The sequence below is a fragment of the Eretmochelys imbricata genome, chromosome 4, assembly GCF_965152235.1.
Source record: "Eretmochelys imbricata isolate rEreImb1 chromosome 4, rEreImb1.hap1, whole genome shotgun sequence".
Classification (NCBI taxonomy): Eukaryota; Metazoa; Chordata; order Testudines; family Cheloniidae; genus Eretmochelys; species Eretmochelys imbricata.
Genome location: NC_135575.1, coordinates 93517504 through 93540003, shown reverse-complemented (window position 1 = coordinate 93540003; position 22500 = coordinate 93517504). Strand labels below are relative to the sequence as shown.

Below are 22500 nucleotides of genomic sequence, written 5' to 3'. Positions count from 1 at the left end.
GTGGACAGTAAATATGCCTATCCTACTGCTTGGGATTCTGCAGGGTCACAGCTATGACCAAAGCACTCCAAACTGGGATGAGTAAGTCAATCACTAAATCCATATTTTGGATTCAGTACTGCTCCCATTAAAGTCAGTGATGGTTTTGTCATTTACCTTAATGAGAGCAGAATCAGGGCACCTGGACACAAATAAAGTGGCCTGAGTTTTCAGTTAGAAAGCAACCAGAGATTATACACTAGTAAAAAGTTTGGGTGTTCAGCACCTCTGAAAATCAGGCCACTTATTTAGGTGCCTAGATTTAGATTCAAATGCTTAACTTTAGGCATCCAAATTTGAAAACTTTGTCATACATATTTAACAAAGAAGAAACAATATATGGACTATAAGGAACAAACCTATAGGAGATGGACTATATGACATAATAATTCTTTTCCATCTCTGGCTCTATGAAAATCTCCGGGAGAAACTGGCTAGAAGGATGTGTATTCAACTAGGGAGAATAACAAGGACTTTTATAGAATAAGTGCCAAGGGTCTCTGGGGTGATTCATTTATTGCTGATTTTAAAAGGTTGCTTCTGTGTGATGGCCATATCCAAACTATGAGGAGATTCATCTTTTTTCTCCCAATAGGAAAAGCTAGCCCCTTTGTTAGTCAAGAGTGCTCAGTTTGTTTATACTTTGTGAATAAGGGTCAGACAAATCAACACACACCATCAGATACTGAAGAATCAAAAGGTAACTTAGGTTCTAAAACGTAATACTGACAGGGAGAGCCTTTCTAATATTCAGATCCAGTTCCCTCCTCAGCTTGTGACCTGAATGTGTGAGTGTTTTTTTCCAAAGCACCCCAATCCCTACTAAATAATTTATAAAATGGATGGGGATTTTTCTCCAAAAAATCTGGATTTAAACTTTACTGAATAACTTTAATTTCCCTAAATAATTCATCTGCTATGTTCCTGCAATTACTTTCTGAATATTCCAGCCTCTAGAGCAGAACTAGGGTGACCAGATGTCCCGATTTTATAGGGACAGTCCCAATTTTTGGCTCTCTCCCTCTCTTATATAGGCTCCTATCACCCCAACCCCGTCCCAATTTTTCACACCTGCTGTCTGGTCACCCTAAGAAGAACTGGCACACTATTTTCAAGTTTCAATACAGAAATATAATACATGTGCTGCAGGGCTAACTATTCTTTATGACACGTTAAAAAAGATCTCATCATTCATGAGTGTGACATCACATCTGTGATATGCAAAAAGATGGATCAGTCTCATTCAGGGCTGTAATAATCCCATCCCTGAAATCTCAGATTCAACCACGAAATCCTATTTCAAGTTCTGAGTCAATGGCATAGAGAGAAGAACAATCAAATGTCTGGCTCTTCTGGCAATGGCTAGAGTAAACTTCAAGGAAAGACAGAAGTGGGAAAGTAGGAAAAGGGAACAATTGCACTGGGAAATCTGCTGATGAATGATTAGTGGGCTTGAGTATGTATATGTTTATAGCATTTTATTTTTAAAGACATATTTAGAATGATGAGACTATAATTCCATCTCAAGAGTTCTGCGATTAAACAAACAAGCTGCATTTATCAGCTGCCCATCTAGCAAAGGACTTCTAGACACTTCAGAAAATAAGCAGAATATATCAAAACGCTGACATTCCATAACACTTCAGATAATAAAGTCACTAAACTCCATCTAAATGGGTTCCTTCTTATGTCGTAGGGATAGGAATTGCAAAGGTAGCACTGTTATGGATGCTGCATATCACGTAACCCCTGGCCTGAGATGGAACACAGAGAGTCAGAACCTCTGTAAGATGACTTGATAATGTGGTTCGAGAGCAACTGAACACTTCCAAAGGCTCTACAGCACAGCTGTGTGAAATCATCCACATTTTCCCCACAAGGATTTTCACAAAAAATGTTCATTGTTCTATTTCGGGTAGTTTCATTCCTGCAAAATATTGTCTTATTTTTTCAAAATTAATATTTTACATGAATGTGTAAAATTGTTATAACTCCACCTTTGCTCAAAAATAAACCCAATTTTGCTTTGCTTTACCCATGTACATGCAAAAAATTGCCCCTTTCACTTTGAGAATGGGTTGATTTAACTGAGATTATCCCTTTTTGGGGGTAGGGGAGGAGAGGAACGCTAATTTTCCAAAAAAGGGCAGGGTTTTGATTTTGCAACAACGTCTCAAAATGATACGCTCTGGATTCAGGGCATGCTTGTTAGCTATTCTGCGTCCACTCTGTCTCAGATATCAAGAGAGTGACTGAGAAACAGAGGCTGTCTCTGCCATATTTCTGAGGAACCAGCACAGACACGGTCTGCATTTTAGAGGTATGTTGAGAAACAAATTGGCGTAGGTTACTTCTCAATGGAAAATGACGGAAGAGCTGCTTTACAGTCAGCTTCCCTTTAAAAAATAGGGGGCTGCAAGGAATCTTCAAAGTGCTCAGAGAGAAGCACTGTGAATTCTCAAACGAGGGGAAGAGGGTGATCAAAGGGAAGTTAAAGCCTTCTTAACAGACACAGGGAGCGCTCTCTTGGAGGTATTGCTGCTAATGAGTTACCCAGTTAAAAGGCAATGTTTATTAATGAATGCATTTCAATACATTCTCTTCTAAACAACTACCCTTCTCCATCATTGTGAAATGACCTTGGAGGCCATGACGGGGAAAACACACAGCTTGTCCCCTTTTCTTAAGTTTACTGTAAAATAAATATTTACAGCAAATTATCACAACCTCAAAGTCATGACGCGTGGCTCACAGGCAACGGACACAGCTGTAGCTGCTTGGAAAATATATATTACCTGCAGGCTAACCCACTCACACAGCTACAGAACGTTATGTGCGTGAGCAGCAAGAGCAATGGCTCCGTCTTTAAGGACTGGACAACTTGTTATAAACAATCAATAGGAATAGAAGAAATAGTTACAATTAAAACCAGTGCTATTTTAGTGTCTCATCCTGCGACTGCATTGAAGTCAATGGCAAAACTCCCAATGACTTCAAAAGAGCAGAATCTGGCTCTATTTATATATTACAAATCCTGTTTAACAGATCCCTCTGTAGTACAGGAGTGTTTCTGACATCTTTTCTATTCAAGATCAGACAGCATCAGCAGCAACTCGGGCTTTACATTGCCTTGCTCCTCAGACATGGGAGGATCTCTTACTAAGAACCCTGTCCATGACCAATCATACACTACACTGTATGCAAAATACACTCCCAATACGCACCAAAGAGGATGTATTCAATACAGATTGTGTTGCTACTTCATCACTGCTCTGCTGCCTGTCCTTCTGTTTACCATTGGCATCTGCTTAAAAGAAAGCTTCTTTTCTGCTCTTTCCAGATGGAGGCAGGATGTCATGAGGGCAGTGACTTGGCCAAAAGGGATTCCTGAGTCATTATACAATAACAAATAATACTGGAGTCTGCAGTTTATTCTTGGCACTGAATACATTGGAAACTTGAAGGCAAAACCCAGCACACATTTACATCCGTGCTATATAGTTAACCAGGACAAAACTGGCTCTCTCAGAGAGTTAAAAGAGGGATCAGTGATGTTAACAAAAATCCACCTCTCCCAAGGATGAATTATCCACCCCATAAACTTCACATTAATAACACCAGGTTACATTAATTAGCAATTTCTCTATTAGCCACATTTAATTTAACAATCCCCACTGACAAAGCCAGGTGTAAGATTCACCAAGCCACACATCCAAAGGAAATTGCTTTGACTTGAAAGCATGGCCAAGAAGATGTCCATTAGATCTAAGCAAGAGCACAAACTGCATTACAAGATTCTGGGCTGGCACGCTTAATCCCTGCATTAAGGTCTGATTTTAAAAAATATTTAAGCCCACATGGCCTGCAAAGCCTAATTTTAAAGAGAGTGAAGTATGAAAGAATATAATGAAAAAAATACAGGGTATGTACTGAGAAATATCTGGTAAATACTGAGACAAATCCAGACCAATACTCACATGTTCCTGACAAAAGGCAAACAACACTACTACAGCGAGTTAAAGACAGTGCACCACAGCAAAACTCTGTGGGGCCTGCACATAATCAGTCCCACTGGCTGTATGAGCTCCTCTGGAGTTCTTCAGACTATTGAATCATAGGTGCCACATTGGAAAAGCAAAGACTAGATTCTAACTAACCAGCAGGAGTGCACCACAGCACCAGTGTTGTGGGGAAAAGGGGAACAGAACCACCTCCCTCCTTGTGCATCCTTTCAGAAAGAATAAGGCTGTTTGTATACCCTCAGCTAAATGGTGCCAGGGGCATGTGTATGACTGAGGGTATGTCTACATGGTGGGTGATGTGCACTACCAGGGTGTGATTTCTAAAGAACACTAACATATTGCGCAATAATTGGTCCAGGTAGACCCTGCTGGTGCACCCTAGATTCACAGATTTCAGGACCAGAGGGGAACATTGTGATCGTCTAGTCTGACCTCCTGTATTGCACACGCCATAGACCTTCCCCAAAATAATTCCTAGAACAGATCTACTAGAAAAATATCCAATCTTGATTTAAAAATTCTCAGTGATGGAGAATCCACCACGACCCTTGGTACATTATTCCTTGGTCAGTTACACTCACTGTCAAAAATCAGAGGAGACTTGAAGGCCTAAAGGCTCAGGATCTCCTTTTGCGGGGGCATGGAGGGGATGTGTGAAAGGGAAAGGCAGCTATGCAGCCTGCTCTCTCCAATCTTGATTTAACCACCCCAGAGCTTCATCTCTCTTGGGGTGAAAAGGCCACAGAAGGGAGGAGTCAGGGATTAGGGGCTCCAGATAGCATGTTCCCCTTTCTACACAGCCAAAAAAGACATTTGTCAAGAGAGGGAGATTTGTTTCTGAGAAAAATCTCCATCTTCGCTGTGCCCTCCACTGGAGGGGTCACAGACTGCTGCCACTGGCCAGAAGCAGCACAGCCACTAAGCCAGCTGTGCTGTCACTGATGGGCCAGGAGACCCAGAGAGGCACAGACACACACTCCAGCCACCTGTTGGGGGATTCTTGCAGTGGATCAGGAATTCCCTTATCTCCATATCCTATGCAACAAAATAAGGCCCCACCAGCTCCACGTAGGGTGCTGCAATGCCAACACAACTCCCTAAATCTCACAAGTCAATGCAGTTCCCCAAATCAACTTATAACTAACCAAGAATTCCTTTCCTGCACCTCTTTATACAGGAAGAGAAGAAAGGGGCCCAAAGTTGGGTATGGAATAGAATTAATGTACTGAATTCCCCTGTACCATACCCATAGACCAGTAACACAAATATATTAGATATAGCAGACGCTCAGGCAGTCACTGGAAATCATGTGATAGTGTCATGAGTTAATTGCTATCCCACTCAGAGATCTCCCTAAGAATCATGAAAGCATTATTTCATTGGGAAGTAACGACTTGCAGATGAAGCATCAGCTAGGATTGTCTTGTGACAGGATGGCAGCAGCCTCGTGTCGTCTCTGCTGTTCTGGACAGCAGACGTGGGTCTGTTCTTACAGCATGAGGGAGGAGTTATGTCTGTGAACGGCATGCGAGGGTACAGGTAAGATGGAATATGCTGCAGGAAATACCATTTCGTAAGGGGCTGAATGAACATAATTGATAAAAGGAGGAAAACAACAAAGGGATGTTTATAAACATTTTTAAAATATGGGCCCATCCTTTTCTCCCCGCTGGCAGCTGCGTTCGGGAGCTGACAGCTGGCAGTGCAGTCTAAGAGGCATGTGGTCCTTTAAGGTCACAGTTGCCTGCTTCTCAGTCAGGACTGATTTTAAATGAGCCCTGCTGCTTTTTAAAGCCCCTAGTGACACGGTCCTGTCTATATTCAGAACTCTCCCTTTGCTGGATAGCCGTGCTGTTGCACCAATCTCCTTTTAGGGATTCCACCCTTGTGTTGTGTATGTAGCTAGGACTCTGCTTTCTGTGTACTGGCTTCCAGGTGAAGGATACGCTGAATGACGCACACACTGCTGTCAGCTTTGTGGAAACTGTATGCTTGTTCTTTGTCATTTTCCTTAATCTAATAATACCTAGTCCTTACATAGGGCTTTTCTTCCATAGATCTCAAAGCACTTTACAAAAGAGGTCAGTAGCAGTATCATCATCCCCGTTTTCATAGATTCCTAGATTCTAAAGCCAGAAGAAACCATTGTGATCATCTCCTCTGACCTCCTGTATAGCACAGACCATAGAACTTCCCCAAAATCATTCCTAGGGCAGATCTTTTAGAAAACCATCCAATCTTGATTTAAAAATGGTCTGTGATAGAGACTCCACCATGACCCTTGGTAAATTGTTCCAATGGTTAAGTACACACACTGTTAAACATTTACACCTTATTTCCAGTCTGACTTTGTCTAGCTTCATCTTCCAGCCATTGGATGGTGTTGTACCTTTATCTGCTAGACTGAAGAGCCCATTATTAAATATTTGTTCCCTACATACATCCTTATAGACTGTGATCAAGTCACCCCTTAATCTTCTCTTTGTTAAGATAAATAGATTAAGCTCTTTAGTCTAACACTATAAAGGCAAAATTTCTAATAGTTTATTCATTTTTGTGGCTCTTCTCTGAACTCTCTCCAATCAACATCCTTCTGGAATTGTGGGCACCAGAACTGGACACAGGATTCCAGCAGTGGTTGCACCAGTACCAATTATAGAGGTAAAATTACCTCTCTACTCCTACTCGAGATTCCCCTTCTGATGCACCCCAGGATCACATTAGCTCTTTTGGCCACAGTGTTGCATTGGCAGCTCATGTTCAGCTGATTATCCACCATGACGCCTCAATCTTTTTCAGCCATTGCTTTCCATGATAGAGTCCCCCATCCTGTAAGTATGCCTTACATTCTTTGTTCCCAGATGTATATATTTTTATTTTACTGTATTAAAATGCATATTGTTTGCCAGCACACAATTTACTAAAAAGTGAATGATCGAGTAACAGTCACAGTAATCAACACCCAGATGTGGGAATATGACACCCAGTCTATGCAAGCTTCTTGCCTTCATGCTTTGCTCCAGATGGAGTAAGTGCAGATAAGCCTCTTATTTTTGTTAGAATGCATTGCATTTTGCTGGCTCAGGTTGGGAGGCAGGTTTGTGTACAATATAGTATGTGTGTATAAAATTTTGGTCTCATTATTATCCTTCAGCTTCCTCTCTCCCAATCCTTCCAAATTGAGTCAAGATAGAAGCACTTCCTAGTGTATAAATAAAGATGATTTCTGTTCTTACATTTATACCGCAGAATAAGACGTGCTTCTCCTGCTGATAGGGTCTGGAGACAACAAAACCTTCTGTTTCCCACAGAAAGAACAGTAAATATAAGATAGATCCAGGCCTCACCTTGTTAGGATAGTTTCCTTCCGATGGGCAAGGCTGAGGACTGCCGTTGTAATTCCACTCAGCCTCCTGCAAGATGTCAGGGGTCTGCTGTCTGGTCTGCCGTGACACAATAAAGTGAACCCGCTTCTCACTGGCCTACATGACGAGACACAGATGTAAATCCGTCTGTTATGCAGCTACAAAGCCAATCTTTTCAGCACTAGAAATTCACAAAGTCCAGGTCTTAGTTAAGCTTGCTGTTATTTTCATTTTCTTTTGAGATGATATTTTGGGTTGCAGATTTTGGTTAATTGAAGGGCAATTCTTTTCTTTGCCTCTACCCTTATTACCAGCTTGCTACAGGAGGAAATAATAATGTAAGTTCAGCTCAGTACAACACAGACTGCAAAACTGAAGTTAATCCTCTAAAAACCTATTTTCATGCATTCAAAATTTCCCCTGAATTAACAATCCTCTCGCTTGATAGTGCTGCTCAGTTCTTGCTTTTAGACATTTATTCTATTCACTTGTGTACATTAGCACAGCTAACTAGTGTCTCATGGTTACATCACATGTGTAAAACTAGGTCTACTACTGTTTGATGGAATAGTGAAAGCAATGCTGCTTATCTCCGAATGATGGAAATGCTCACACTGAGGGGGGCTAGTGGCAGAATTTTGCACGCTGCTAACATGACAAATGTAGTTTTACTTAGAGAAGGGGCCATGCTACTATTCTGAACAATATAATCTTAACAGACTAGTGTAACAGGAAGGAGGCAGCATGGATCAAACACAGGATTGGGAGCCAGGTACTCCAAAATTCAAATCCCGACACTACTACTTGCTCAGGTAGACCTCAGAAAGTCATGAAACTTTTTAGTCTGTCTACTTTTTCCAACTGCAAATGGAGATCATAAAGACTGTGTCCCACAGATGTGGTGTGAGGATTCACTGATTTGTACATCACTTTGAAGTTGCAAGATGCTACACTAGTTTAATTATTATAACTGTAAAGTCTCAGTGCAGTTGGATCAGTACTCGAGAGGCCAGTCCTACCTCCAGGAGTAGACAGCCAAATTCTGCTCTCAGTTAGACTGACTCCCTGAAGTCAACAGTGTTGTACTGGTAGAACTGAGAATAGAATTTAGTTGAGTAAATCCAATACGTGGTACTTTCCTAACATAAAAACAAACCAATACAAGAAAGAAAAATGTATGGTTAGCTTCAGTGGTTTAGAGATGTGCTGCTATATGGGAATATTCAAAGTTAATTTTCAGATACATAATATCTTGCTTTTCAGGCTGAAGTGGCTGGAAAGGTTGCAGATACAAAAAGCTCAGTTGGCAGTACTTAATTTTTGCCAGGTCTTGCCACGGCTCAGCCCCAGCACCTCTGGGCTTGGCAGTTCATAGTCCCGGCACTTCTGGGCTTGCTGCATCAGTTATGAATGTAAAAACTTGCTTGAGCCCTGGCACCTCTTTCATTACAATTTAAGCACTGGTTCTTGGGGACAAGGAGAGCCGCTAATGGCCTCCCGAGGGAGACTTGTTCTCTTGGGTTCAGGCTATTACTGTAATGTAGAGCCTCCCTGAAAGAGTTTAAAGGGGATAAAACATCACAGAGCTTCAGAAGCCTAAGGTGTTGGTCTAGGTTGGAACAGGCTCCAAGGAGAGAGAAGTGTGGAAAGGCATTTAAAAGAAGATGTAAACGAAACCTGGAATTCAACCCTACTCTCTCGAAAAGTCAACTCTCTCAATGACTTCAATGGCAGCTAGATTAGGTCCCTGAGTTTTATATTCTACAGTTAAACTTTTCCTCACTAGAGTCTGGTTCAAAGTTCTTTGCTGTGATTTCAAAAAATGTTTTGATGGGTTTTAAACTAATAATGAAAATAACCAATATTTGCAGTCTGAATTCCTCATACTGGGCTAGTTACTACTTCTAATGACATCAAAACAAGTTAGAAACATGCATTTCCCTATAAGCTATGGTATATTAACACCTTGAATCTGAATCCACATGATACCTGAGACTGGAATCTTGTGTGTTGGTAGAAAAAAAACACAGTAATCCCTAATCTGTGAAGATGTTTAAAACCTAGAAGCACAACACAAGACTAAATGACCCAATGGTGTAAAACCCCTTAACATGCAATTCTACTGTAAAAGAAACATTTTACAACTGCAGTTTAAAACTGTTCTCTCCCCACGTGGCTTGTCTCAAAATTGATTATTTACAAGGTAGCTGTAAATTTGATTAATTCCTTGTAGAATGACTAGCAAAAGTTCAACAAGAGCATCTGTAGCAAATGTCCCATTTGTCTCTAGGTCAGTCTAGTTGGGTCATTTCTCATAAATTCAGAGAATATTACGAAGTTATCAAAACACATCAGCATCCAAGTCTACATTCTTCCATGTAAAAACCCACTAAAATTTTTGCTGATTAGTATATTAATTGTTGTTTCAACTGGTCTCTCTCTGCTCTGCTAGTTGTTTTGCCCCAATTCCTCCATGGCTATTCATGACCAGAAAAGAAATAAAGATACATACACTTGCTTTTAGCTTTGTTTCAGTACTGAACACAAACTGTAGCTTAAAGAGCCTACCAGAGTCAGATCCTCTGCTAAGACCAAAATGCACACGCAAAACAGGGTCAGTGTGTCTTAAAACTCTCTTTTACACTAGCCTCATTCTGGAACTGCTCTGTGCAGACTATTCCCCTACACTGTGCTACGGGAGCCGGAGGGCTCCTCTAATTACACTGCTCTGCAATGATCACCATTATTATTGTTATATGGCATCACCCGGATACCTCAGTTGAGATGGGGCTACACCGGGGCACTGGGCCAACCCACGGTAAGGGACATCCTCATCCCAAAGAGTTTACAGGCTAAACAGACAATGGCCAAAAACTCCATGGGCTGTTCTGTGCTTCTCAGAGGATTCTGTCTTTTCCTCTTTCCCGTCAGCTACATTAGCAGCAGGGAGAGTAAGTGGTACCCACACTTTAGCTTTGGTTCTGGGCCACTGCCAGATCCCCTCCAGTTCAGTGAAACTGGCTTTACAGCCAAATTATATGTTGGGTCAGTGCAGAATAGATACCCTGCACTGGAGGAACTAGCCCAAAAATCTTGACAAAAAGGTAACATAAGAACATAAGAATGGCCATACTGGGTCAGACCAAAGGTTCATCCAGCCCAGTATCCTGTCTGCTGACCGCGGCCAATGCCAGGTGACCCAGCGGGAGTGAACCTAACAGGTAATGATCAAGTGATCTCTCTCCTGCCATCCAGCTCCTCCCTCTGACAAACAGAAGCTAGGGACACCATTCCTTACCCATCCTGGCTAATAGCCATTAATGGACTTAATCTCCATGAATTTATCCAGTTCTCTTTTAAACCCTGTTTTAGTCCTAGCCTTCACAAACTCCTCAGGCAAGGAGTGCCACAGGTTGACTGTGTGAAGAAGAACTTCCTTTTATTTGTTTTAAACCTGCTGCCCATTAATTTCATTTGGTGGCCCCTAGTTCTTATAATATGGGAACAAGTAAATAACTTTTCCTTATTCACTTTCTCCACACACTCATGATTTCATATACCTCTATCATATCCCCCCTTAGTCTCCTCTTTTCCAAGATGAAAAGTCCTAGCCTCTTTAATCTCTCCTCATTTGGGACCTGTTCCAAACCCCTAATCATTTTAGTTGCCCTTCTCTGAACCTTTTCAAATGCCAGTATATCTTTTTTGAGATGAGGAGACCACATCTGTATGCAGTATTCAGGATGCGGGCATACCATGGATTTATATAAGGGCAATGAGATAGTCTCCATCTTATTATCTATCCCTTTTTTAATGATTCCTAACATCCTGTTTGCTTTTTTGACTGATGCTGCACACTGTGTGAACGTCTTCAGAGGACTATCCACGATGGCTCCAAGATCTCTTTCTTGATTAGTTGTAGCTAACTTAGCCCCCATTATATTGTATGCATAGTTGGGGTTATTTTTTCCAATGCGCATTACTTTACATTTATCCACATTACTTTTCATTTGCCATTTTGTTGCCCAATCACTTAGTTTTGTGAGATCTTTTTGAAGTTCTTCACAGTCTGCTTTGTTCTTAACTATCTTAAGCAGTTTAGTATCGTCTACAAACTTTGCCACCTCACTGTTTACCGCTTTCTCCAGATCATTTATGAATAACTGAATAGTATTGGTCCTTGGACTGATCCTTGGGGAACGCCACTAGTTACCCCTCTCCATTTTGAAAATTTACCATTTATTCCTACCTTTTGTTCCCTATCTTTTAACCAGTTCTCAATCCATGAAAGGATCTTCCCTCTTATCCCATGACAACTTAATTTACGTAAGAGCCTTTGGTGAGGGACCTTGTCAAAGGCTTTCTGGAAATCTAAGTACACTATGTCCAATGGATCCCCCTTGTCTACATGTTTGTTGACCCAGTCAAAGAACTCTAATAGATTAGTAAGACATGATTTCCCTTTACAGAAACCTTGTTGACTTTTGCCCAACAATTTATGTTCTTCTATGTATCTGACAATTTTATTCTTAACTATTGTTTCAACTAATTTGCCCGGTACTGACATTAGACTTACCAGTCTGTAATTGCCAGGATCACCTCTAGAGCCCTTCTTAAATATTGGCGTTACATTAGCTATCTTCCAGTCATTGGTACAGAAGCTGATTTAAAGGACAGGTTACAAACCATAGTTAATAGTTCCGCAATTTCACATTTGAGTTCTTTCAGAACTCTTGGGTGAATGCCATCTGGTCCCAGTGACTTGTTACTGTTAAGTTTATCAATTATTTCCAAAACCTCCTCTAATGACACGTCAATCTGTGACAATTCCTCAGATTTGTCACCTACAAAAGATGGCTCAGGTTTGGGAATCTCCCTAATATCCTCAGCCGTGAAGACTGAAGAAAAGAATTCATTTAGCTTCTCTTCAATGAATTTATCGTCTTTAAGTGCTCCTTTTGTATCTTGATCGTGCAGGGGCCCCACTGGTTGTTTAGCAGGCTTCCTGCTTCTGAAGTACTTAAAAACATTTTGTTATTACCTTTTGAGTTTTTGGCTAGCTGTTCAGACTCCTTTTTGGCTTTTCTTATTACATGTTTACTCTTAATTTGGCAGTGTTTATGCTCCTTTCTATTTACCTCACTAGGATTTGACTTCTGCTTTTTAAAGATGCCTTTTTATCTCTACTGCTTCTTTTATATGGTGGTTAAGCCACGGTGGCTCTTTTTTAGTTCTTTTACTGTGTTTTTTAATTTGGGGTATACATTTAAGTTGAGCCTCTATTACAGTGTCTTTGAAAAGTGTCCACGCAGCTTGCAGGGATTTCACTCTAGCCACTGTACCTTTCAATTTCTGTTTAACTAACCTCCTCATTTTTGTATAGTTCCCCGTTTTGCTTATAATTTAGGTCTAAAGGAGAATAATCCACCAGATCACTTCTATGGGTAAAGCTGATTTCTCCATAACGAAGTGGTGAGCTCTATTGTACTCATTTAAAAAATTCTTGCTTTGGTTAGACACTCATTCCTTCATATCAGAAAAATTGTATTATATGGCAATATCTAGTGTGAAAAAATACACAGAGGAAGAGAAAGGAGATAAACAATGTGTTGTTGTTCCTATGTTTCCTGAACCGGCACTGACATCTATACAGGCTGAGGCCTGATTTTCTACTCCCTTGCACAATTTGTTCTCATTTGAACCTGTGCAAAGTGGGTCTAGAATGTTACCATCCAGATTTGGTAGCTCTTTACCCTTAATTTGCACTCCCTTTGCACAGGTGTAAATGACTGCACAAGCCCAAGAAACTGTGGAGAATTAGCTCCTGGGGGTGTGGCTGAGGAGAACATTTAGCCACTGGATAAGGATTTGCCTTTTAAGTGAATAGCCTATCAAGTGAGACGTTGGTATGGAAACAAGTGATTGGATGGCAGATGCAAAAATCAACAAGATTTCACTGTTTTTCATCTGAGGATTTGGGGAGCATAATTCCATGACTTTGCTGCATCATTCTGGGGTCCCTGCTTATAATTTAGGTCTAAAATGTGATATCTGACCCATCCTCACCATAGGTGATGGGGCAAATGTCCAAAATCCAAATTTTGTGATTAATGCACATCCCTAATTACCACCTTTACATTTTCTTCATTTCAGCTTTTGTGACTGAGTTTATAACAGCCAGACACCTAATCTACTGATTAACAAGTACTTAATATGTGCTAATATCTAATTGCTAGGGCTGATGAGTCAGACCTCTCTCATCTGTACATCATTTAGGAGCCAAATCTAATCATGCTCTACAGAAACCTGATTTTCTCTCAGTTTTATTCAGTGCAATAAGTCAGGAAAGTGAAGCTATAGGACAAGATAATAAAAGGATAATCATCACCACCACCTAAGACATATAGTTCTTTACAAATGTTAATTTACGGTTATTTATATTTTAAAACTGATCCCGTATTTTGAACTTCCTGTACTATTATTTTTTGGTTCCTTGTCTAACAAGTTGCAGAGTAACAGCCGTGTTAGTCTGTATTCGCAAAAAGAAAAGGAGTACTTGTGGCACCTTAGAGACTAACCAATTTATTTGAGCATGAGCTTTCGTGAGCTACAGCTCACTTCATCAGATGCATACCGTGGAAACTGCAGCAGACTTTATATATACACAGAGAATATGAAACAATACCTCCTCCCACCCCACTGTCCTGCTGGTAATAGCTTATCTAAAGTAATCAGCAGGTTAGGCCATTAAACCTGGATTTGTGCTGGAAATGGGCCTAACCTGCTGATTACTTTAGATAAGCTATTACCAGCAGGACAGTGGGGTGGGAGGAGGTATTGTTTCATGGTCTCTGTGTGTATGTAATGTTTTCTGCAGTTTCCACGGTATGCATCTGATGAAGTGAGCTGTAGCTCACGAAAGCTCATGCTCAAATAAATTGGTTAGTCTCTAAGGTGCCACAAGTACTCCTTTTCTTTTTGTCTAACAAGAGCGTCCCTGCATTTGGGTCTTGGCTGGTGGAGTGTTGTTGAGAAAGAAGAGGGGGAAGTACTGTGCTGTGTAAAAAGCAGATGCAAAACATTTGTGGCCTCTATATAATCGTTCTCCTCTGAAATAATGTGGAAACAAGCAAGGAGATTTATGAAAAACATGACAAAAAGGACACAGGCTGGGAATTCTGTGCTAGGCAAATGTGATTCATGGAGCTCACATTGGTGCAATGTGATCCTGGCCTGTTTGGAAACATGAGTCAAAGTCTTTGATGGGCGTGTTGTTTAAATCCCCAGAGGCTGGTGTGCGTTTCAAGTATTTATATAAATAACATCCATTCTGTAGAACTAGTAAGAGCTTTAGTTGTGTTTTTAAACATGTGTGTGAATGGTCTCATTTTTTCCATCTCTTCCAAAACGGAGTGTGTGTTTTCTACATGTGAAGCATTGTTGCTTTGTTTTTTAAGCCTAAGGAAATGTTCCAGGAATATGAATTTTCATGAGGGTTTCATTTCATACGTTGCTCTCCCAAGAGAGCATCCGCCTTTCTATTAGTAATCTACACAAGGAAAACCAGAACACCACTCAGTCAGGATTCCAGCAACTAACATTATGCAAAATGGTGTACAGTCTTGCTCCCCAGCCAGAACGTACTCTACTTGGATTAGGCTGACATGGGAATATACCCATTGAAACACAGCTGAGTAAATGAACATTTTCCAACTCTGCTACAGACTTTCAATACACTGGAGCCCATGAATCTATGCTAAAAACAAGCCTGTTACAAACAGTACACTGAGCTGAAGTCTCTTCTCGCTCAACCCCATGTTACTTCACTGAAGTCAGTAGGCTTATGCAAAGGACAGAGGGGAGAATCTGGCCTGATCTGTTGTCTTTGCATTTCTACATGTGAAATGCTTCCATACACATGTATGCTGCACCCCACCAAACCAGACAAGCAGAATAAGCACAATGACTCTGTTATAAATGCAAGGTTTAGCAGTAAATGACTCTTGGTTGTTTTGCCGGTAGCACTTGGCCATTTTAAAGAGAAAAAATTAAAGATTAGGTCTTAAAAAAAGACTAATCCAAATGGCTGTGTGTGTGGGTGGAGGATGTGGAAAGAAATCAGGTTTGTAGTGGGGAGCAGAGTTTAGTGTTCTGTGGGCAATTTAAGTGTATTTGGTTTTGTAATTTTGGTAAGGATGCCTAGTACCTTGGATAGATGCCCCTTTTAATTTTTTGTATATATGTAAACAATAGACCTAATCTATACAAATCTTCCCCAAAGTGCCTGGCTCTCCAATTGCAGGGTGTAGGTATGGCCCACCTCTGGTACAGAATCATAGAAGATTAGGGTTGGAAGAGACCTCAGGAGGTCATCTAGTCCAACCCCCTGCTCAAAGCAGGACCAACCCTAATTAAATCTTCCCAGCCACTGTTACTGTAAATGGTATCCATAAAAACCACTTAGATTGGAAGATGATACATACGTTACCAATCTTTTCTCTTCTTGGCACAGAGCAGGGTAATAGAACTCCTAATATCCTTTGACAAAGGGTATACATTCTAGTGCTTCCATCACTCCTTACCGTGATGCCTGTCCCAAGTGTGGTAGTACTGAGCACATCAGCAAGTCTGGCATCCAACAAGTTAAAAATTCTATTGCTGACAGGCAGAATACACAAGAGATTAAATCTAGTTTAAAATCATAACTAGGTCTCTTAAATACTCTTGTACATATAGAAGATGTCCGCTATTTTTATGGAGTTCTTGGCCAGTATGGGTAAAGTTCTATTCTCATTTTCACCCATGTACCCTCCTTGAAGGCAATGGGGTTGCACAAGTTTAAGTGACAGCAGAATCTGACCCGTGGCATCCACCCTGCCACTTGATATGACTCATAGTGTGGCATAGCATTGGATGAGGGAATTATGGTTTTTTTCAGTCTATTTAAAGGAGTTCAGAAACTGAGGTCAAGTCATCATGACAAACCTGTATCAGCTGGGCTGCATTTTCCGGACTGCCGTACCGAAGATCATGGCCATTAATAGCTAACACCCGGTCATTTTCTTGAAGCTGTCCATCACGGGCAGCTACACCTTGTTCCAGCAAGTTGAAAATAAATACCCCGGGTTCATCTGCCTTGCGGACCAGCTTTATTCCCAGCTGCTCATCTGGGCTGCCTCGGTTTAGAACCACATGAAAACTGTCATCCCTGTTGTAGTGAGCATCAAGAGAAAGTCCGTTGCTTCGGTATCGGTACCTCTGCTCTCTGAGCACAGTGAGTCGGAGCACCTGACAAGGCTGCTTCAAAACTGACAGGGCATAGTTGTGAGGGACATTGATGATGTCCATGCCGTTCACCTGGAAGAGAGAACCATTAATCAGCAATGTGAAGAAGCATCTAATCTGAACTGGCACTGCAGACAGCTGATCTGTTTACACAGATGTGTCCATGTTCACTGACGTGCAGTATTTGAAATGGTGTCACACAAGAGGCCAAGTTTTTATTATATAATATCCTCCCCCCAAGGACAGGACGCAGCGTACAGACACTTACTGTCTTTTTCCTCTCTCACTGATTGTCTCCAGACATAACTGTTATTTTTCAGTTTATTATTGCCCCTCTTCAGGCCCCAATCTCCTTTTGTGTATCTTCATTTTATTCCACTAGTTTCTGATTTCAAACCCAGCTACCTTTCCTCCCACTCCCACTCCTTTTCTGCAGTGTCCTTGTTCATTATCTTACAACCACTGTGGTAACAGTAGACAGTCTGTATCCCCAATTTCCGACCTCACTAAAGAACTTCTCATTAAAATGGGGGAAAAAAGCTCTAAGTAGTTTTAATTCACTGTGGTCCAGAATCTCAGCTTGAAGCTATGCTGATTTACATCAGCTGAGGAACTGGCCCTTCATGTTTCCCTCCATTTCCTGGGTCAGAAGAGTTCATGTTTCTTTCAAATGGCTTCAGACAAAGAACTTTAAATCAATCCTACAATTTTTGTTCTGTAAAACTGATTGGCTACTGCACTTTATCCTTACTAAATGAAAAACATTTGCAGGGTTTAAATTTGCTGGAGGAAAAAACAAACTGGACAACAGCATCTATGTAGCTTTACAATATAATAGCAGATCCATTTAACATTTAAAAATGTTTCCACACTGCAACAAAAAGATCCCCAGCAGGGGTAAAACAACTCAGCTGCGCTTGGTTTTGTAAACAGCTTCTGTGGCCACTAACTGTAGGCTCTGCTAACCTGTTATCATCATACTCTCAGTAATGCTGCAACTCTACTGGGACCAGAACAAAAGAAAAACAGACTTAGGCTATGTCTACATTTAAACCATTACAGCAACATAGCTGCATTGCCATAGCGCTTCAGTGTGGACACTCACTCAAGCAACAGGAGGGGTTCTCCTGTTGCAGTAGTTAATCCACCTCCCCAAGAGGCAGTAGTTAGGTTGACAGAAGAATTCTTCCATTGATCTCGCACTGTCTAGGGGGTCAGGTTGGCTTAACTACTAGCTTTTCACACCCCAGAGCAAGGTAGCTGGGTCAGTCTAACTTTTAATGTAGACCTGGCCTTAAAACTTCAGTAACTCTGGATAGGCTTCTCCTCCAGTTACCTACAAGTATTATGTAGAGGAGAATTTAACTAGGACAAGGAATACACAGACCAAGGGCACAATCCTGCATTATTGACTACAAATGGAATTTCTGATTCTGATCTTGCTTTCATTTAAGTTGATGGCAAAACTCCTTTAAGGAAAAAGGATCAGGCCCCAAGTGGAACAATCAAATCTTAATATCTAATGTCACGATGCTGTGAGGTGCTGAGTACCTCCCCAGCAGGACGCTGAGTGTCCTCAGCTATCACTGATGTCAATGGCAGTTGAGAAAGCTCAGCAACATTCAGGTGGTGCTCTGCATCTCAAAAGATCAGGCCCTGTTAGATTACTAGTAAAGAAAACTTAGTAAGAGAATTCAGCAGAGTGTTCAGTCCCACTAGATGTACTGTACACCACAGGTCATAAAACAGGGATTGTGAAAGTAGACACCAAGCTTGCTGTGAAAAGTTATAGCTGTGGGGGAATCCTGCAGTATAAATATAAAGGGACTCCATCAGCTACGCACCCTGAAGGTAACGAAAGAAGGGAACTAGTTCTGTCTTTGTTCAGTACTATTGTGCTATTGCTCTTCTCTTTTAAGAATTGAAATACTGCAGCTTTTAGTAGCCATGCAGGCCTCAGAAGCTCACAGGCACAGTGCGAGAAATGGTACTTGCAGCAGAAGCCACAGCTGAAATATGCAAAAACCAGATTATTTCAATGCAGTTGGCCTCATTTTTTGCCCATCCATCATCCATTTCTATGGAAACAGGAATGGAAGTAGCAGCTGACAGCCAGCGTCACCTCGTTATTCAAGCTTGCTTATAGATTTCAGCTGTTGCCACTGACTGTGCTGTTTACCAAACAGCACCTACAGAATTAGGGTCTCATCCTGCCAGGTGCTGAGAATCTCTCAGTGCCAATGAGAACTGAAGGCACTAACTACCTGTTGTATCAACCAGGCAAGGTACTAACAAGCTTCAACAGGATTTTATTTTCAAAGTGGAAACCTCTTTACCAAGCTGCTGCTGCACCCTCTGTACCTCTCTCCCAGCCTCTCAACTCCTGCTCCTTCCTTCCTGTTTCCTGTCCTTTCACACTCCCAACAGCCAGTGCTTCCAATTCTAATAATTACCAGCAACATCTAAAAATCACATTCCCTCCTCTTTTAAGAAACTCTCCCAATTAAAATAATCATTATTGTTCTAACCACAGGAACAAATATGAAACAAGACACTACACTGTTGGCAGAAATATTACACTGAAAACACTGTAGATACTACATAACATAGTCTCTAGCCCAGACAGGTGGTCATCTGGGTCTGACAGGCCGTCTCTCAAGCCCCGGTTCCAGTGCAATGTCTTGTTGTGTTGGTGCTGTGGTGAAGTCATCCAATGCAGACTGGGTGTTGGCATAATCTCCTCTTCATGCACAGGCAGATGCAAGATAAGAAGCATTCCATATCCACCCATCAGAAAGTCGATAGGTGTAAGTTCCCTTCTTCTCTATGATTTTAAGAGGAGCTGAGAATTTATGGTCCCCTTTGCGTAAAATTCCAGGTTTTCATATTCTAACGAAGGAACCACACTCAAACTTTGGTTCCTTAGCACCCCGCCGCTTGTCTGTGAAAGCCTTAAGCTTTACATAGTCCATTATTTGCACTGTTCAGTCCTGCATTGCCCACAGTTGTAACTACTGATGCTTCTGATTATGGACTTGGGTTGTTCTCACACAACTTCATGAGGACAACACAGAGAGGACTGTTGCATTTGCTTCAAGGACACGTGGTTCTGTTCAATTGTTTTTCTCACATCATCCTCGGTTGGGACATCAGGTCATGCCTTTAACAATCCAGCAATGTTCAGTTTAGTATTCATCTGTTTCCCACGCAGTAACTCTGCGAGTGAACTTTGCGTTGTGGCATGTCGTGTAGCCCGGTATGCTTGCAAGAAATCAATAGTGAAGGGTATCCACAATTGCCCTTCCAGTTTAGCTGTTTGCAAACTCTCTTTCAAACTTCTGTTAAACCATTCCATTTCCCCATTGGCTTGAGGGTAATATAGGGATGACCTTCTATGTAAAATTCCTCTGTGCTAGAAAAATTTCAAACTCCAGGGAAGTAAATTGACTACTATTATCTGAAACCAGTTCTTTGGGGTTACCTTCCCTGCTAAAAACTGAAGAGAGGAACTTAATTACTGTAGCAGAAGAGATTTGCGATATAAATGCTACCTCAGGCCATTTACTGAAATAGTCTATTAAAGTGATGGCATAACAGCAGTCAATTGGAGCAGCATCAAAGGGTCCTACAATGTCAATCGCCACTTTTTTCCATGCAGATTCAGGAAGGGGAACAGGCTGTAATGGAGGGGTACATGTCACTGCTGTCTTATCATGCACTGGCAAGTGACACAGGATTTTCTGAAAAAAGAAAAGGAGGACTTGTGGCACCTTAGAGACTAACAAATTTATTTCAGCATAAGCTTTCGTGAGCTACAGCTATAGCCCTGTAGCTAACAAAAGCTTATGCTCAAATAAAATTGTTAGTCTCTAAGGTGCCACAAGTACTCCTTTTCTTTTTGCGGATACAGACTAACACGGCTGCTACTCTGAAACCTAAGATTTTATGAGTGCTTCAGTTTGAGAGTCCATCCCTGGCCATCAATACAGATCCCGTAGTTGTTGTTTGGTTCGGACAATTCCTTGATGAGTATCGTGTGCCAGGTGTATGAGTTTTGACTGTAATTCTTCTAGTACAAGGAGCCGGTGTGTACTTCATAGGACACAGCCATCAAAGAAAGTTCATCCCAAACTCTAAAATAAGGCAGCAAAACTGGGTCAAGGTTTTTATGGTGACTGGGCCATCTCTTTGTCAGAAATTCTTGTAGTTTTTGTTGAATTGGACATGCTGAACAAGCAGCTTGAAATTGTTCTCTTGTAACTGCAGTGAGAGTGCTTGTAATAAGCGCAACCACTACATCCTCATCCTCCGGGGGACATCTGGTGAAGGCAATCAGCGACCACATTTTGGTTTCCAGGCTTATATTCCAGTTCATAATTGAAAGAGAGCAGTCTTGCAGACCATCGAGCAACACGGTATCCTGCTCTTCCCAGGCCTGTCATGGTGAGCAACGTCATCAAGGGCTGTGGTCTGTGCGCAACTTGAACGTGCGGTCCCACAGGTAAGTTCTCCATTTTTCAGTAGCCCAGACACAAGCAAGTGCTTCTTTTTCAACTGTAGAATATTTTCTCTCAGCATTACTTAGCGTCCTTGAAGCAAATGCAACAGTCCTCTCTGTGTTGTCCTCATGAAGTTGTGTGAGAACAACCCCAAGTCCATAATCAGAAGCATCAGTAGTTACAACTGTGGGCAATGCAGGACTGAACAGTGCAAATAATGGACTATGTACAATCAAATCTTTCACCATTTTGAAACTAGCTTGTGCATCCATTGTCCACACTAAGGTTGAACTTCTCCGTAGTAATTCCCGTAATGGTTCAATGACAGAAGCATAATTGGGAATGAATTTTGCATACCAGGAGGTAAAACCCAAGAAGGAATGTAAGGTTTGCAAATCTGTTGGAGGAGGAGCATTTGAAATTTCCAGGATATGATCTGGATCAGGTTTTAGTCCAGCCTGTGAAATTGTATGCCCCAGAAAGGAGAGTTCAGTTTTTCTAAATTTGCATTTGGACCTATTGAGCTGGAGGCCTGCTGTGCTGATGCAGTTTAGTACAGACTGCAGGTTATTGTCATGCTCCTCAGAAGTATTTCCAAACACGATAATATCATCCAGATAGCACTGAACTCCATGTTGATCCTTCAGAATCAATGACATCATTTTTTGAAAGGCACTTAGGGCAGATGCAAGACTGTATGGAACACGTTTAAAACGGAATAGTCCCTCATGTGTAATAAATGCTGTGAGGTCTCTGCTATCTTCATGCAACATAACCTGGTGGTATGCGCTCTGCAAATCAAGAGTAGAAAACATCTTTGTTCCATGGAGTTCTGCAAATACTTCTTTTATGTGAGGAAGAGGATGGCTGTCAATCACAATAGCTTTATTTGGCTCCCTTAAGCCCACACAAAGGCGAATGCCTCCAACCTTCTTCTGCATCACTACTAAAGGTGAAACCCATTCCGAGGAGTCGATCTCTTCAATAATGTCCTTTTGAACAAGTCTTCTAAGTTCTTCTGAAACAGTTTCCCTGACTGAAAAGGGTAAGCGCCGTAACTTCTGTCATACAGGCATCACATTATTCCGCATTTTAACTTTATGCAGAAACCCATAAGTACAGCCGAGTTTCTCCTCAACCTGGTGTTGGGTCCCAGCTGAAACTGGTGTGTGTACCGCAAGAGTGCTTTACTGAGGAAGATCAATTCATTCATTAACTACCCTGAGATTTAAAGCAGCCAATAAATCTCTGCCAAGGATAGGAGTGCCTTTGTGGACAATGTAGAACTCT

At 41.4% G+C, this 22500-nt stretch overlaps 1 protein-coding gene across 1 annotated transcript in view; it reads right to left on the bottom strand.

Moving 5' to 3' along the window:
• Positions 1-22500, bottom strand: part of LNX1 (ligand of numb-protein X 1) — an 86696-nt gene that overhangs the window by 15208 nt on the left and 48988 nt on the right. Inside the window, exons 5-6 of the mRNA XM_077815635.1 lie at positions 16412-16783; positions 7409-7543 (exon numbers count right to left, since the gene is read on the bottom strand). Coding sequence (XP_077671761.1) covers positions 7409-7543; positions 16412-16783 — 507 coding nt within the window. The remainder of the gene's footprint in view (positions 1-7408; positions 7544-16411; positions 16784-22500) is intronic.